The sequence below is a fragment of the Rutidosis leptorrhynchoides genome, chromosome 7 (genome assembly GCF_046630445.1).
Source record: "Rutidosis leptorrhynchoides isolate AG116_Rl617_1_P2 chromosome 7, CSIRO_AGI_Rlap_v1, whole genome shotgun sequence".
NCBI classification, from domain to species: domain Eukaryota; kingdom Viridiplantae; phylum Streptophyta; class Magnoliopsida; order Asterales; family Asteraceae; genus Rutidosis; species Rutidosis leptorrhynchoides.
The window spans coordinates 64,673,852-64,691,474 of NC_092339.1; the positions used below are offsets into that span (position 1 = coordinate 64,673,852).

The 17,623-nt window shown below is 35.2% G+C and overlaps 1 protein-coding gene across 2 annotated transcripts; it reads left to right on the forward strand.

Annotated features, from left to right (window-relative positions):
- The first annotated feature begins 5,519 nt into the window (after positions 1–5,519).
- On the forward strand, positions 5,520–16,624 carry LOC139857958 (probable L-ascorbate peroxidase 6, chloroplastic/mitochondrial). Of its 2 annotated transcripts, none has more exons than XM_071846805.1 (12): positions 5,520–5,799; positions 5,895–6,035; positions 13,320–13,440; positions 13,520–13,620; positions 13,714–13,801; positions 13,946–14,013; positions 14,095–14,181; positions 14,525–14,599; positions 14,716–14,793; positions 14,887–14,991; positions 15,893–15,967; positions 16,274–16,624. In XM_071846805.1, exons 1-12 carry the CDS (start codon positions 5,644–5,646, stop codon positions 16,424–16,426), a joined length of 1,248 nt encoding a protein of 415 aa, XP_071702906.1. In that variant the 5' UTR covers positions 5,520–5,643; the 3' UTR covers positions 16,427–16,624. The 2 variants fall into 2 exon arrangements, with proteins under 2 accessions (XP_071702906.1, XP_071702907.1); XM_071846806.1 differs by having other exon boundaries at positions 16,125–16,464.
- The last annotated feature ends 999 nt before the right edge of the window (positions 16,625–17,623 follow it).

Genomic DNA, 17,623 nt, shown 5'->3' on the forward strand with positions numbered 1-17,623 from the left:
ATATATTCGACTCTTCGTTATTATTAGGCGAGTCAATGGGATTTGTGCTAGAGGTAGACATCTATCACACAATATCAAACATGTTAAGAGATTAATATATCACATATTATATACATGTTAATAATATATAGTTTCCAACAAAAATATTAAGCAATCATTTTTAAAGAAAACACGGTCAAAGTCCAGACTCACTAATGCATCCTAACAAACTCGATAAGACACACTAATGCAAATTTTCTGGTTCTCTAAGACCAACGCTCGGATACCAACTGAAATGTCCCGTTCTTATTAATTAAAAACGTTCCATATTAATTGATTTCGTTGCGAGGTTTTGACCTCTATATGAGACGTTTTTCAAAGACTGCATTCATTTTTAAAACAAACCATAACCTTTATTTCATAAATAAAGGTTTAAAAAACTTTACGTAGATTATCAAATAATGATAATCTAAAATATCCTGTTTACACACGACCATTACATAATGGTTTACAATACAAATATGTTACATCGAAATCAGTTTCTTGAATGCAGTTTTTACACAATATCATACAAACATGGACTCCAAATCTTGTCCTTATTTTAGTATGCAATAGCGGAAGCTCTTAGTATTCACCTGAGAATAAACATGCTTTAAACGTCAACAAAAATGTTGGTGAGTTATAGGTTTAACCTATATATATCAAATCGTAACAATAGACCACAAGATTTCATATTTCAATACACATCCCATACATAGAGATAAAAATCATTCATATGGTGAACACCTGGTAACCGACATTAATAAGATGCATATATAAGAATATCCCCATCATTCCGGGACACCCTTCGGATATGATATAAATTTCGAAGTACTAAAGCATCCGGTACTTTGGATGGGGTTTGTTAGGCCCAATAGATCTATCTTTAGGATTCGTGTCAATTAGGGTGTCTGTTCCCTAATTCTTAGATTACCAGACTTAATAAAAAGGGGCATATTCGATTTCGATAATTCAACCATAGAATGTAGTTTCACGTACTTGTGTCTATTTTGTAAATCATTTATAAAACCTGCATGTATTCTCATCCCAAAAATATTAGATTTTAAAAGTGGGACTATAACTCACTTTCACAGATTTTTACTTCGTCGGGAAGTAAGACTTGGTCACTGGTTGATTCACGAACCTATAACAATATATACATATATATCAAAGTATGTTCAAAATATATTTACAACACTTTTAATATATTTTGATGTTTTAAGTTTATTAAGTCAGCTGTCCTCGTTAGTAACCTACAACTAGTTGTCCACAGTTAGATGTACATAAATAAATCGATAAATATTATCTTGAATCAATCCACGACCCAGTGTATACGTATCTCAGTATTGATCACAACTCAAACTATATATATGTTGGAATCAATCTCAACCCTGTATAGCTATCTCCAACATTCACATATAGAGTGTCTATGGTTGTTCCGAAATATATATAGATGTGTCGACATGATAGGTCGAAACATTGTATACGTGTCTATGGTATCTCAAGATTACATAATATACAATACAAGTTGATTAAGTTATGGTTGGAATATATTTGTTACCAATTTTCACGTAGCTAAAATGAGAAAAATTATCCAATCTTGTTTTACCCATAACTTCTTCATTTTAAATCCGTTTTGAGTGAATCAAATTGCTATGGTTTCATATTGAACTCTATTTTATGAATCTAAACAGAAAAAGTATAGGTTTATAGTCAGAAAAATAAGTTACAAGTCATTTTTGTAAAGATAGTCATTTCAGTCGAAAGAACGACGTCTAGATGACCATTTTAGAAAACATACTTACACTTTGAGTTTAACCATGATTTTTGGATATAGTTTCATGTTCATAAGAAAAATCATTTTCCCAGAAGAACAACTTTTAAATCAAAGTTTATCATAGTTTTTAATTAACTAACCCAAAAGAGCCCGCGGTATTACTACGACGGCGTAAATTCGGTTTTACAGTGTTTTTCGTGTTTCCAGGTTTTAAATCATTAAGTTAGCATATCATATAGATATAGAACATGTATTTAGTTGATTTTAAAAGTCAAGTTAGAAGGATTAACTTTTGTTTGTGAACAAGTTTAGAATTAACTAAACTATGTTCTAGTGATTACAAGTTTAAACCTTCGAATAAGATAGCTTTATATGTATGAATAGAATGATGTTATGAACATCATTACTACCTTAAGTTCCTTGGATAAACCTACTGGAAAAGAGAAAAATGGATCTAGCTTCAACGGATCCTTGGATGGCTCGAAGTTCTTGAAGCAGAATCATGACACGAAAACAAGTTCAAGTAAGATCATCACTTGAAATAAGATTGTTATAGTTATAGAAATTGAACCAAAGTTTGAATATGATTATTACCTTGTATTAGAATGATAACCTACTGTAAGAAACAAAGATTTCTTGAGGTTGGATGATCACCTTACAAGATTGAAAGTGAGCTAGCAAACTTGAAAGTATTCTTGATTTTATGTAACTAGAACTTTTGAAATTTATGAAGAACACTTAGAACGTGAAGATAGAACTTGAGAGAGATCAATTAGATGAAGAAAATTGAAGAATGAAAGTGTTTGTAGGTGTTTTTGGTCGTTGGTGTATGAATTAGATATAAAGGATATGTAATTTTGTTTTCATGTAAATAAGTCATGAATGATTACTCATATTTTTGTAATTTTATGAGATATTTCATGCTAGTTGCCAAATGATGGTTCTCACATGTGTTAGGTGACTCACATGGGCTGTTAAGAGCTGATCATTGGAGTGTATATACCAATAGTACATACATCTAAAAGCTGTGTATTGTACGAGTACGAATACGGGTGCATACGCGTAGAATTGTTGATGAAACTGAACGAGGATGTAATTGTAAGCATTTTTATTAAGTAGAAGTATTTTGATAAGTGTCTTGAAGTCTTTCAAAAGTGTATGAATACATATTAAAACACTACATGTATATACATTTTAACTGAGTCGTTAAGTCATCGTTAGTCGTTACATGTAAATGTTGTTTTGAAACCTTTAGGTTAACGATCTTGTTGAATGTTGTTAATCCATTGTTTATTATAACAAATGAGATGTTAAATTGTTATATTATCATGATATTATGACATATAATATATCTTAGTATGATATATATACAGTTAAATGTCATTACAACGATAATCGTTACATATATGTCTCGTTTCGAAATCATTAAGTTAGTAGTCTTATTTTTACATATGTATTTCATTGTTAATACACTTAATAATATATTTACTTATCATTTAACATAATTAACCAAGTGTATCAATATCTTAATATGATTCATATGTACCTAGTAAGACGTTGTTATAACGATAATCGTTATATATATCGTTTTCGAGTTTCTTAAATTAATAGTCTCATTTTTATGTATATAACTCATTGTTAAAATACCTAATGAGATACATACTTATAATAAAATCATGTTAACTATATATATAACCATATATATGTCATCGTATAGTTTTTACAAGTTTTAACGTTCGTGAATCACCGGTCAACTTGGGTGGTCAATTGTCTATATGAAACCTATTTCAATTAATCAAGTCTTAACAAGTTTGATTGCTTAATATGTTGGAAACACTTAATCATGTAAAATAACAATTTCATTTAATATATATATAAACATGGAAAAGTTCGGGTCACTACAGAGACCACCCCACTTAACCCCTAGCCGAGGTGACTTTATGAGAGTGCGAGAAAAACTTGAATATAGCTGACCAAACAGATAAAGATGATGGGGTAGGACATAATGATGCAAATAAAACTCAAAGGATTGGCAACAAAATATTAACCAATACCCGATCTACCAAGTGAAGAAATATCAAAAGAAATGAGGTCGCTAATCCATTGTTGGCAATCAAGAGACAACCTCTTTGATCTATTAGACAACCACTCGAAGCTTTTTATTTGGATTTCATTAACAATACAATAGAAATTTGATGAAAGTTTAATATATTTTCAAATAATTTTCCCTTAATATATTAGTATGAAATTAAATTACTCGTAATATACTTAAATATATAAATAATTACTTTGTTATGGAATGTTGATAAGTATATAAGCGCTAACATGTACATGAGGTGAATATGAAGGATTAATACTGTTAAATTGCACATAATATTGCTTTTGAAGGTTTAGATTTAGGCTATGTTTGACGACGAATTTATTGAAACTTTTAACTTTTAGCTTTTATGAAAAAGCTTAATTTTAATAAAAAGCTCCGTTTTGTTAGAGGAGCTTAAAACTTTTAGACATGGAAAAAAGTTAAAAGCTAAAAAACTATTAGAAGTAGCGTTTAACTTTTAGCTTTTTTTAATTTTACTATTTATTTAACAGATTCAGCTAATATGTCAAACATCAAAATAAATTTAAAAAGCTAAAAGCTACCAGCTATCAGTTAAAACTATCAACTGCCAGCTAAAAGCTAAAAACTACTAGATACCCGTTGGTTTACCAAATATACCCTTAGTTAGATTCCAATTTAAATTAAAATGATTGAAGGATCATGGGTTGGCTTCGGTGTTATACGGTTTCAATAATATTTGTGTACCAGTTAAATCAGCCCAAGGGTTACGTGAGTGAGAATATATATTAATATATAAAGAATGGACCAATAGCCTAGTGACGAATGACTCACTCTCCCTTTGGGGAGGTGAGGGTTCGATTACCACTAGGTGAGGATTTTTCAAATAATTGGATCAAAAACCATTCTTATCGAGCTCAAATGATCCCTTGGTCCCACGCATGCGAAGATTGAAACAATAACAATGCAGGTTCGTTTATCAGGTCTGACATGCTGTAGGAAAATGGGTGATGGTGTTTCGCCAGGCTCCAGTGGGCTACCGGGGACCGCTGGATGGGTTGACAAAGTCAACACATGGCTAACATGTCCCTACCGATACACATGTTTTGAAACAATATATTAATATAATATAGGTATAAAAAGTATAGATATAATATAAATATAAAGGAGATGAATATAAATATAGATATAGATATAATTATTTCAAGATATAAATATAAATATTTGTTTAGAGCTTGGTCTTTTTCGATGACCTTAGTAAAAAAGTATCGAGTTTTGGCAAATCATTGGAATTGATCAACGTGTCTTCAACCTTTTTAAATACCAGTCTTTCGTTTACACTATCTCCTTCATTTTCAAGGTATTCATCAATTTCAACATCAATGAATGACGTAATTTTGATATGCTAAGTTTACGTTTCAATTTTTTCTTGTTTAGCAACATCTTGGAAGAACTCTGATGAGTTTTGAAAAGCTCTCTTTCTTTGTCGATGGCTTTGGAAATTTTGAGCTTTTGGACATTTTCTTTATTAAATCAATTAATATTAATATATATATATAAATAAATATAAATATAAAAATAATAATAACTTAATATAAATTAATTAAAATTTAATATAAATATATATATTCTGAGTATACTACTCTTTAATGATTTCTTAAAAAGATATGATTGGTCGCCGTTGATTACTCTGGCTAAACCTCAACCCCATTTTGGTCCCCAGTACCTACCTACCTACCCCTTCTCAATTCTCATTCTCATTATCACTACCATCCAAAGTCAACCACCAATGGCACTTTCCGGCACCACCACTACCAGCTCCTCCGCCACTATCCGTCTTCCGTCACTATCTGCAGCCACCACCACCACCTCCGTCAGGCCTTCATCTCTCTCATTCAACCATCTCTCCTCATCTTCTTCACTTTCTCTCAAATTATCTCATCAGGTTTCGCGCCAATTCTAACCCTAATTTTGTTAAAATTTCAATTTCATTAGTTATTTATAGTTTCTGATTATTAAGTTATGAATTTGATACCGCAGAAGAATCGATTAAAGGCTGTTCATGTATCATCGAGTGGTAATGTCAACATTAAATGTGCTGCATCTGATCCTCAACAGCTCAAGAGTGCAAAACAGGATATCAAAGAGCTACTCAATACTACCTTTTGTCATCCTATACTGGTTTATACTCTGATATGCCTTATACTAGTTCATTCAATTTTTGTTGATGAATGATGTGATGGGAAAATAATCACAACGGACAATCTACAAAGCGGAAACAAACCCGTTTGACCAACACTTTCCCGACCCGTATGAACCCGTGAGGAAACTAACAAACAAGCTATATCAAATCCAACCCAAATCAGTCCCCAAATCTGTTCCAAATCAGTAGCTACGAAATAAATAAGCACACACAATACACACGAGACTTTTTACGTGGAAAACCTCTCAAAACCGAGAGTAAAAACCACGGGACTCGTAAGCCACTTAAATTCCACTATCATCAACAAAGAGAGCAATACAATAATCCTTCTCTAGATCAACTAGACATCATCATACTTTTGAACAACAATAATCAACAAGTATATGAAACAATTAAAGACAAAAGAAGAATTTCATCACCCAAAATTCTGCTACTATTCGACCTGCTGTAACTCGAGCTACAGACCACTTGAGACGAATTCAACGGTTGAAAATGTTGGCACTGATGTCAGGAAGACACAGCCCAAAAATGAAGAAGATTCAACGGTCGGATCTCCGGAGATCGAAGGTTTTCTGGCCTGCTGTCACTGTAGACGGGAATTGGGGTTTTCACTCTATTTCTTGATTTATCTCTCTGATCTCTCTCTTTTTGATAATGAAAACCAGCTGCACACTTGGAGTTTAAAATGCCTAGGATGCTTGACCAAGTCAACAAGCATTTTGGGTCTAAATTTTTTTTTGGGCTTGGAACATTGGGCTAAAACTTCCACATAAATGGAAACCAAATAAAAACCCAACAAATCTCCCCCTTTCCAATTATGAGGAAGGGATCGTCATCCCGGCGATCGAGCAACATACCTTAAGCTTCTCACTTGCTAAAGCCTTTGTGAACATGTCAGAACCATTTTCATCGGTATGAACTTTCTCATGTTCAAACAAACCATCTTCAAGACGTTCTCTAATCCAATGATACCGCACATCAATATGTTTTGTCCGCTTATGATACATAGAATTTCTAGCCAAATGAATCGCACTCTCATTATCACAAAGAACCACATATCGTGATTGCTTAAACCCAAGGTCTTGTAGAAACCTTTTCATCCACAATAGTTCTTTCCACGCTTCTGTTGCTGCCATATACTCAGCCTCGGTCGTAGACAATGCAACACACTTTTGTAACCTTGATTGCCATGAAACCGCTCCCCCTGCGAAAGTCATCAAATATCCAGAAGTGGACTTCATGTTATCTTTGTTTCCTGCCATATCTGAGTCTGTATAACCAACAAGCATCGGCTCTCCATTTCTAAACGTGATACCCAATTTTGAAGTACCTCGTAAATATCTCATAATCCATTTAACTGCTTCCCAATGCTTCTTACCCGGATTTGACATAAACCGACTAACAACACCTACCGCATGAGCTATATCAGGCCTAGTACACACCATAGCATACATCAAGCTACCAACCGCTGAAGCATATGGAACTTTATCCATCTCCTCAACATCCTCCTTTGAAGAAGGGCAATCTCTATCTGTTAGCTTAAAGTTGTTAGTAAGAGGGGAACTAACCACTTTAGCATTCTCCATGTTGAATCTGCTAAGCACCTTTTCAATGTATTGCTCTTGTGATATATGTAACGTCTTAGCACCTCTATCTCTAGAAATCCGAATGCCAAGAATCTGTTTTGCTGGTCCCAAGTCTTTCATAGCAAAAGACTTGTTCAATTCTTGCTTCAACTGCGCAATTCTTTTAATATTTTTACCAACAATCAACATATCATCAACGTATAACAACAATATGATGAAATCATCATCACCAAACCTCTGAAAGAAAACACAATGATCTGAAGTTGTCTTTCGGTAGCCTTGCTTTCCTATAACCGACTCAAACTTCTTATACCACTGTCTCGGTGCTTGCTTTAACCCATATAGACTTTTCTGAAGTCTACAAACATAATTTTCTTTACCCTTAACCCGAAAACCTTCAGGTTGCATCATGTAGATTTCCTTATCCAATTCACCATGAAGAAAAGCAGTCTTGACATCCATTTGTTCAACCTCAAGATCAAGACTAGCAGCTAACCCAAGAACCACTCGAATAGATCCCATCTTCACGACCGGAGAGAAAATCTCATCAAAATCAATACCCTTTTTCTGGCTGAATCCTTTAACGACTAACCTAGCTTTGTACCTTGGTTGTGAAGTAAGCTCATCTGTCTTCACTTTGAATACCCATTTGTTTCTCAAAGCTCTCTTGCCTTTAGGTAACTTCACCAGATCATAAGTATTGTTCTCATGCAAAGAATTCATCTCATCTTGCATAGCTTCACCCCACTCTTTCTTATGCTCATCTTTCATTGCTTCTGAATAACATTCTGGCTCTCCCCCATCAGTAACTAACACATACTCATCAGCAGAATATCTAACAGAAGGATGACGGTCTCGAGTAGACCGCCTAAGTGGGACAAATGGGGGCACATCTGGTACTGGAATCTCTACCTGCTCCGGAGCATCACCAACATCAGTACCATGTTCATCATTCTGAACATCATCTCCAACATGTTGTGGAGTATCTGGATCCAAATCAACAAGATCAGAACTAGGTTGAGGAACTGAATCTGTCTTATCAACATCTTTTAACATCTGATCTTCTGTAAACACAACATCTCGGCTTCGTACGAGTTTCTTTTGGACTGGATCATATAACCTGTACCCAAAATCATCTTCACCATAGCCGAGAAATACACATGGCTTAGTCTTCATTTCAAGCTTTGACCTTTCATCTTTGGGAACATGAACAAAAGCTTTACATCCAAAAACTCGTAAATGACGGTAAGAAACATCTTTGCCGCTCCAAACCCTGTTAGGAACATCAAAACGCAAAGGTACACAAGGGGTTAGATTAATAATATGAACTGCCGTATTTAAAGCCTCACCCCAAAAGGAATCGGACAACCCTGCATGTGAAAGCAAACATCTAACTCTCTCAACCAAAGTTCTGTTCATCCTCTCTGCTAAGCCATTCAACTGAGGTGTCTTTGGTGGAGTCTTTTGATGCCGAATACCATTCTCCTTACAGTAAGCATCAAATCTGCCAATGTATTCACCGCCATTATCAGTCCGAATACACTTGAGTTTCTTCCCCGTTTGCCTTTCAACTAGTGCATGAAATTCCTTAAACTTCTCAAATACTTGATCTTTTGACTTTAAGGTGTAAACCCACACCTTCCTGGAATGATCATCAATGAATGTAACAAAGTAGGAACATCCACCAAGTGTTCTAGTCTTCATAGGCCCACAAACATCCGAATGAACTAGATCAAGTACGTTCTCCATTCGAAAAGAAGAATGACTCTTAAACACAACTCTGGTCTGTTTCTCAGCCAAACAGTGAGAACACTTACTCAAATCAATACCACTAACACCCGACAACACATTCTTCTTGAACAAGATAGACATCCCTTTTTCACTCATGTGGCCAAGTCTTTTGTGCCACAACTCAGTAGAATCAACATTATCCACTGCGTTAACAATGTTCTGGATGATCTTCGGACGCGTGATGTATAATCTTGAGTCTTTCTTGCCTCTTCCCACTATCATAGAACCAAGAGTTAGTTTCCAAATACCATTACCAAAACCGTTATAATGACCATCATCATCAAGAATGCCTGTTGAAATGACATTAAGTCTCATATCCGGAACATGTTTTACATTATGCAAAACTAACTCCATTCCCGTGTCAAATTTCAAACAAACATCTCCAATACCAACGATCTTTGATAACCCGGCATTACCCATCCTAGCAAATCCATAGTCACCTGGAGTGTAAGATGAGAAGTGATCTCTACATATTGCAACATGACATGTAGCACCACTATCAACAATCCAACTCGTGTCATCATGAGTAAGATTGATCATATCATAATCAATACAAACAAAGAACTCATCCGTGATAGCGTTAACTTCAACTTTATCATCATCACCACCATCACTTTTCTTTTGTTTATTCTTGTCATATGTCTTTTTCTTCTCATTCTTCAACTTTGGACAATACCACTTTGTGTGTCCCTTTTCATGACAATTATAACACTCAACATTAGCAAATTTACCTTTGCGTGAGCTGCTACGATGTTTGCCTCTTTTACCCTGACCTCTACTATGACTTCTCCCCCGCGTTTCTATGACCAAGATATCTGACTGTGAAGAGGAACCTTGTGACTTTCTTCTCATCTCTTCATTCAAAATACTACCCTTAGCCAATTCCATGGTGATAGTACCATTCGGTGCAGAGTTGGACAAAGATGTCCTAAAAGTCTCCCAAGAGTCCGGTAATGTACCAAGTAACCAGAGACCCTGAATCTCATCCTCAAACTTGATACCCATACCTGCAAGCTGATTTATAATACCCTGATATGCATTTAGGTGATCTGTAATAGGAGTTCCATCATGATACTTCAAAGCCATCATCTGCTTAATTAAGAACAACTTGTTATTCCCAGTCTTTCGCTCATATAACTACTCAAGCTTTTTCCATAAGGCTTTAGCATCAGTCTCCCCAGTAATATGATTCACAACATTATCATCAACCCACTGCCGAATATACCCACATACTTGTCTATGCAAAATTTTCCATTGAGCATCAGATTTTTCCTCAGGTTTATCCTCAGTAAAAACAGGCAAATAATAATCTTTCACATAAAGAAGATCCTCCATCTTGCCTTTCCAAACATGATAATTTGAACCATTTAAACTAATCATTTTACTTGTATTAGCTTCCATCTTTCACACAAGTCAAATCAAATAACCTAGCTCTTGATACCAATTTGATGGGAAAATAATCACAACGGACAATCTACAAAGCGGAAACAAACCCGTTTGACCAACACTTTCCCGACCCGTATGAACCCGTGAGGAAACTAACAAACAAGCTATATCAAATCCAACCCAAATCAGTCCCCAAATCTGTTCCAAATCAGTAGCTACGAAATAAATAAGCACACACAATACACACGAGACTTTTTACGTGGAAAACCTCTCAAAATCGAGAGTAAAAACCACGGGACTCGTAAGCCACTTAAATTCCACTATCATCAACAAAGAGAGCAATACAATAATCCTTCTCTAGATCAACTAGACATCATCATACTCTTGAACAACAATAATCAACAAGTATATGAAACAATTAAAGACAAAAGAAGAATTTCATCACCCAAAATTCTGCTACTGTTCGACCTGCTGTAACTCGAGCTACAGACCACTTGAGACGAATTCAACGGTTGAAAATGTTGGCACTGATGTCAGGAAGACACAGCCCAAAAATGAAGAAGATTCAACGGTCGGATCTCCGGGGATCGAAGGTTTTCTTGCCTGCTGTCACTGTAGACGGGAATTGGGGTTTTCACTCTATTTCTTGATTTATCTCTCTGATCTCTCTCTTTTTGATAATGAAAACCAGCTGCACACTTGGAGTTTAAAATGCCTAGGATGCTTGACCAAGTCAACAAGCATTTTGGGCCTAAATTTTTTTTTGGGGCTTGGAACATTGGGCTAAAACTTCCACATAAATGAAAACCAAATAAAAACCCAACATGATGATGTATATTTAACCTAATAGTTAGTTACTGTTATCTTCTATGGTCACTGCTTAAAAGTTTAACTTGTATTTAATGGCTAATGATTTTATCATCAATTGAGTCAGACTTTTGTATTTGTTGTTGCATTAGTTGTGAAGTGTATATTTTTTTCTATGTTTCCATTGGAAGGGAAAGGCTAGGGCTTTATACATGATGTTATCCCTAGGTTGTTGGTATCTGTTTGGAGTTTGATAAGACTTTGATCAAGTATTAACTATCTGGACAACTTTATGTGCTACCTAACCTATCTTAGACGTACTTGAGTATTAAGGCTAAAGAGTACTTGTTCATCTTAGATTGTTATTTAGGTTTATGGAAATATTGGGTGCTTCTTGCTGACTACGGAAGTAGTTTAATAGGCACACTGATGAGACCTGGAAAATATAGATTGAAGGCAGGGCCGGTCCCAAGAAATTAAGTACCTAGAACGAGGTGAAAAAAAGACCCTTAGGCTGTAACGAATAATATAAGCATTTTAAAAAAAGGCCCAAAGCATTTTAAAAAAAGGCCCTTTGGGCCTTGCTAGAATGCTAGTGGACTATGATTTCTTCTTTTGCTGGGGCCTTTGATTCTTGTTTTTGGGCCTATTGTGCTTCGCCTTCGCTGCTTCAGTTGTATTTCTCTAGTTCTGTTTCTCAAATCTCTGATTATGTAATATATAAAGAAAATAGGGCCTCTGAAAACCTTGTGCCCCTAGCGGTCGATCACCTTGTTCCCCCTTCGGGCCACCCATGATTAAAGGGAAAGGCTAGTGTTTTTTACATGTTGTTACTACTAGCTACTTGGTATCTGTTTGTTGATAGTGGTTTGATAATACTTTGATTAAGAATTAAACATTTGCACAACTTTATGTGCTACGATAGCTTAAGAGTACTTGTTCATCATAGATTGTTATTTAGGTTTATTGAAACATTGGGTGCTTCTTGTTGACTTCGGAACTAGTTTTACAGGCACACTGGTGAGACTTGAAATAATAATTATCATCTTCAGTTTTACTCCCATTCAATGCTATACACTCTTGATAAACACAACGATATTATCTTCTCAAAAGCCTATTTTGAAATTCACTAGGTGATTGGTTAGCAGCACACAATTCTTGAAATATCTTATAGTATTTGGAGTAATTATGTTGATACTAGAAACCATCACTAGATAGCCTAGTTGTTGGGCCCCAGAGTTCCTTGCAAGAGGTCTCTGGTTCGAATCCCTTATAGGGCGAAATATTAGTGGTGGCCAGGGATGGGTTGGAAACAGCCAAGGAGTAATCCCGCTGGGCTGCGTACATCAGAGTATGGGGTCGGATTACTCGCCCTCCCTGGTAACCTGAACAGGGAAAACCTTCTGCCTTTTAACTAGAACACATTGGCAGCTGAGTGTGAAGACCCAGTATTAGGAGTGGTTATGCTTAATCACACATGAACATGATGTATAACTTTCAACCATTCCCCTGCACTACTTATATCATTCATAAACTTGAGGTTTATCTGTATCCATGCTTTAGACTTGACAATACTCACTAGTCGCTTTCTCGTCACAATTTTGCCCTGCTCATTTATAAGATCTCTTTTAATCATAATCGTGTAATCATACTTTAGTTATATGTCATTTAAGTGTCTTAATGTGACAATAGGTTCGCCTTGGGTGGCATGATGCTGGCACCTACAATAAGAATATTGAAGAGTGGCCTCTTAGAGGTGGAGCTAATGGAAGTTTAAGGTTTGAAGTTGAACAGAAACATGCAGCCAATGCTGGTGAGTCGTTTAGTACTCTTCACTTGTATTTTTGTTTGCTTTTCTTCTTCTTGTATTCTATAACTGGCTTGTACTACAGGGCTTGTAAATGCACTCAAGCTTCTGCAGCCTATCAAAGACAAGTATACAGGTGTCACTTATGCAGACTTGTTCCAATTGGCTAGTGCTACTGCTGTTGAGGTCCGTTTTAGAGCCATTTCCTTATTGACATCTTACAATAAAAAACTATATTTAATTAATTAATTTCTTAATGGTTTAAATTAACAATAACAGGAGGCTGGAGGTCCTAAGATCCCTATGAAGTATGGACGCGTTGATGTAACAGGACCTGAGCAATGTCCTGAAGAAGGGAGACTCCCGGGTACTAGACATTATCTTGTGCATATATACCGAAACATATACTTATACACACACACACACACACACACACACACACACATATGTAATATTATATATTTATTGGTGTGTGTGTTTGTGACTTGTAACTTCCTTGTTACATGATTAGATGCTGGTCCTCCTTCTCCGGCTTCTCACTTACGTGATGTCTTTTATCGAATGGGGTTGAGTGATAAGGTATATATCTTTATACTTCTGTCTGTAGGATTATGATTATGATTGTAATTGAAATGTGATGTTTATAACCGGACTTTGCAGGACATAGTTGCATTATCTGGTGCCCACACTTTGGGAAGGTCCAGACCAGAACGCAGTGGCTGGGGTAAACCAGAGACCAAATATACGGTATGAAGCCTTGAATTATTTTGTATTTTCAGTAGCTTCTTAAAAGTAGAGCCCAATGCTAGACAAGATGAGTCAGTATGATTATTATAAGTTATCTTAGATAGTCATGTCTACAATGGATTTTTCTTCTCATAAACATGTAAAAGTTGGTAATGTCACAATCTCAGTTACATGTATGGACTTCAAGTATCATTATCATGGATATTGTTATTTGAATCGATCTGTAAGGGAATAATACTGCTTCTTGAAGATATCTATAGTTAAGCTTTAGGCGATATCAGTATTCTATTTATGTTTTACCTTTACATGTTTGTATTTGTCTTTAATAATGAACATATAACAGAAAGAAGGGCCTGGAGCCCCTGGAGGACAGTCTTGGACTGTTAAGTGGCTACGCTTTGATAATTCGTACTTCAAGGTAATCTAAAAAAAAACTGCATTTCTTTGTATGTGCACACAAATGCACGCACATACACACACATATCGTCCATTGCAGTACTTAAGATTAATTGTCAATACCATTAAAATGTACAGGACATTAAAGAAAGAAGAGATGAGGACCTACTAGTTTTGCCCACAGATGCTGCCCTCTTTGAGGATCCATCATTTAAGGTTAAAATTATCTGGTTGGATGTCATCAAGTTTTAATTTTTAATTTTTATTTATAATCTGTCTTTTTTTATGGATTTATGACTTGCTTTTCAGGTATATGCCGAGAAGTATGCTGAAGATGAAAAAGCTTTCTTTGATGATTATGCTGAAGCGCATGCCAAACTCAGCAACCTTGGAGCTAAGTTTGATCCCGCTGAGGTTTGTCACAAAGTTATTTACCACTGCTCAATTCTTTTCCAAAACATGCAGTATTTACTGTTTACTGTTCTTAATAATTATTAAAATATTTCTCTAGGAATGTAATATAACTATATGTAGCCACTGGCGAAACTACTTGGGGGCAGAGGGGGGCGCCCGCCCCTAGTGGATTTTTTTTTCAGTGTAAAAATTTTGGGTTTTTCGACTTTGCCCCCGGTGGATTTTTTTTGGCCCAAAACCTACATATTTTGCCCCAAAATCTTCAAATTTTGCTCAAAATTCTCCAACTTTTGCCCCAAAACTTTCACCTTTTGCCCAAAAACCTTCATAATTTGTCTGAAAAACTCAATTTTTTGCCCCAAAATCTCCATACTTTGTCAAAAAAAATTGCTACGGTTTTAATTTTTTTTTTTTGCCCCTGGTGAAAAAAATCCTAGTTCCGCCACTGTATGTAGCAACTCGTTTTATCTGTAATGGTTTCAAATGGGTAGACTTAGAAATTAGCTAAAAATGAAATGGGTTAAATGGGCCTAAAAAGGTCAACCAGGTTGACAGTCATCGATTTTTTTTTCCCGTGGATACGTCGTCCCTGATTGTTTTAATAGAAAAGTATATTCGAAAATATATAGTTTCTGTACTGGCTTTTTATAATTAAAAAAAGGCTACAAAATTTTAGACTAATTTCGGGTCAGCCCAACCCACATCCGAAAATTACCTAGTTTTAACTTGTCAACTTGCCTACCTGACCCAACCTCTGTGCCAATTCCATGTATAATTCTTCTCTTTGGATAAGCATGCTACAACATATTCACCTTTTTTATAATCCAAATAGTTTTTGCACACATACTTGATACATTTTAATTTATTTATTTATTTTTTATTTTTTTGATGTTCCTTTCAGGGCTTTTCAATTAATGATGAACCTGCAGCAGCAGTTCCTGAGAAGTTTGAAGCGGCCAAGTACTCATCGGGAAAGGTTTATAACAAAACAAATCTTTTTACATTACAGTTCTTTTCAACTGATAGCTACACATGATTTGCATCAGTTAATGGAACGTCTAACCTAAAGAGATACAGTAATATTTTTTTTTCAACACAAGTTTTAGATTTCTTGTGTTTCATGGTTGGTGCAGGATTAAAATACAAGAACTATGTTGTTTTCTTAAAGCAATACCTTTATAATAATGCAAGAATGAAGTTATCTTCAAATAAAATTTGGGAGTGTATTACAATAATAATGGAGATGGTAAGTTCAATGAGCGTTGCTTATTTGAATTTGCAGAGAGAGCTTTCAGATACTATGAAGGAAAAGATTCGTGCAGAATATCAAGCTGTTGGTGGAAGCCCTGATAAGCCTCTCGGGTCAAACTATTTTCTTAATATTATTATTGTGATTGGTGTTTTGGCAATTTTGACATCTCTACTTGGCAACTAATATGCTTTTTTTTGCATCTTTAACTACACTTCACTTCCTTTTTGGTTACCACGAAAATAACAGTATGCAGAGTTGGTGTTCCCAAATATGTACCATATGAGAAATCAGTTATACGCATCAGTCAAACATGAATGTCTCAAACAACTACTGTGCATGTATAATCAATAATGTATCTTACTCCCTATTGTTATTGTGTCCTATTGCTACTTGATCCGCCCGACCTTTGTACATGTGCTTGTTTACGAGATTACATGCACTTGCACATGTAAATTGTTAGTAATTGTGTTTTTTTGTGACTAACATGCTGACAGACTGCAAGTGTTACCCATTTAGACCGTTTTTCTTTCGAAATTGGTCGATTGATTTCATTTTGGAATACATCATTTTGCTGTTACATTTGGTTTTGGTTAGCGATTAAACTTTTTCCTTATTGATCTATGTATTCTATCATTTGAGCCTGACCAAAAGAATTAGATGAACAACACCTATTCTATCATGTGAGTTGAACAAATATAACCCTATTTTTGAACCATTCTTGCTGACTATGATTTTACGTTGGCTCACTTTGTTGGTGACGAAATGCTGCTCAATCGTAACCGACCCATCACACAATTCTTTCCAATCTATTAATCGATGTTCATTGTTCAAAATCATATGGAATCTCCTGTTCAACATCTCGTAGCTGGGTAACAGATCAATAGGCTCACTGTAAAATTTAATTACAAAACTTATATTGTTCCAATAATGATAATTTAATTACAAAACTTATATTGTTCCAATAATGATAATAATAATAATAATCTCTTTTACGTGTTTGAAATGCCAAGATAAGACATACCTGGGTTGACCCATTTCAAATGTAATTGGGTTAAAATTGCACCTCTAGTAACAGATTTATTAACTAACAATATCTTACAATGAAAAAAAAGGTTGCAGCTGCTGTAAGATGTCCAAAAGTGTATAAAATCATGTATTAAAGAGTTACAGAAGAACTCAACAAGAAACCTTTATTGGATGCAAATGAAATAAGATGAAAATAACATCAAGTGGAAGAAGAAAATGAGCTGAACAATACCTGATGAATATGGTCTAGAAATCTTTCCCGAACAATTTCGAGTGATATATTCTTCATGACATCTTCAATCATGATGAGAGGATATTCATCCCATGATCTTTTACAGTCACGGGCGTGGTTTT

Coding starts and splice junctions, on each gene's coding strand:
- LOC139857958 (XM_071846805.1), top strand. CDS start 5,644: ATGGCACTTTCCGGCACCACCACTACCAGCTCCTCCGCCACTATCCGT. Junction 13,802..13,945: donor TGAAGAAGGGAGACTCCCGG/GTACTAGACATT, acceptor TTACATGATTAG/ATGCTGGTCCTCCTTCTCCG. Junction 14,182..14,524: donor AACCAGAGACCAAATATACG/GTATGAAGCCTT, acceptor AACATATAACAG/AAAGAAGGGCCTGGAGCCCC.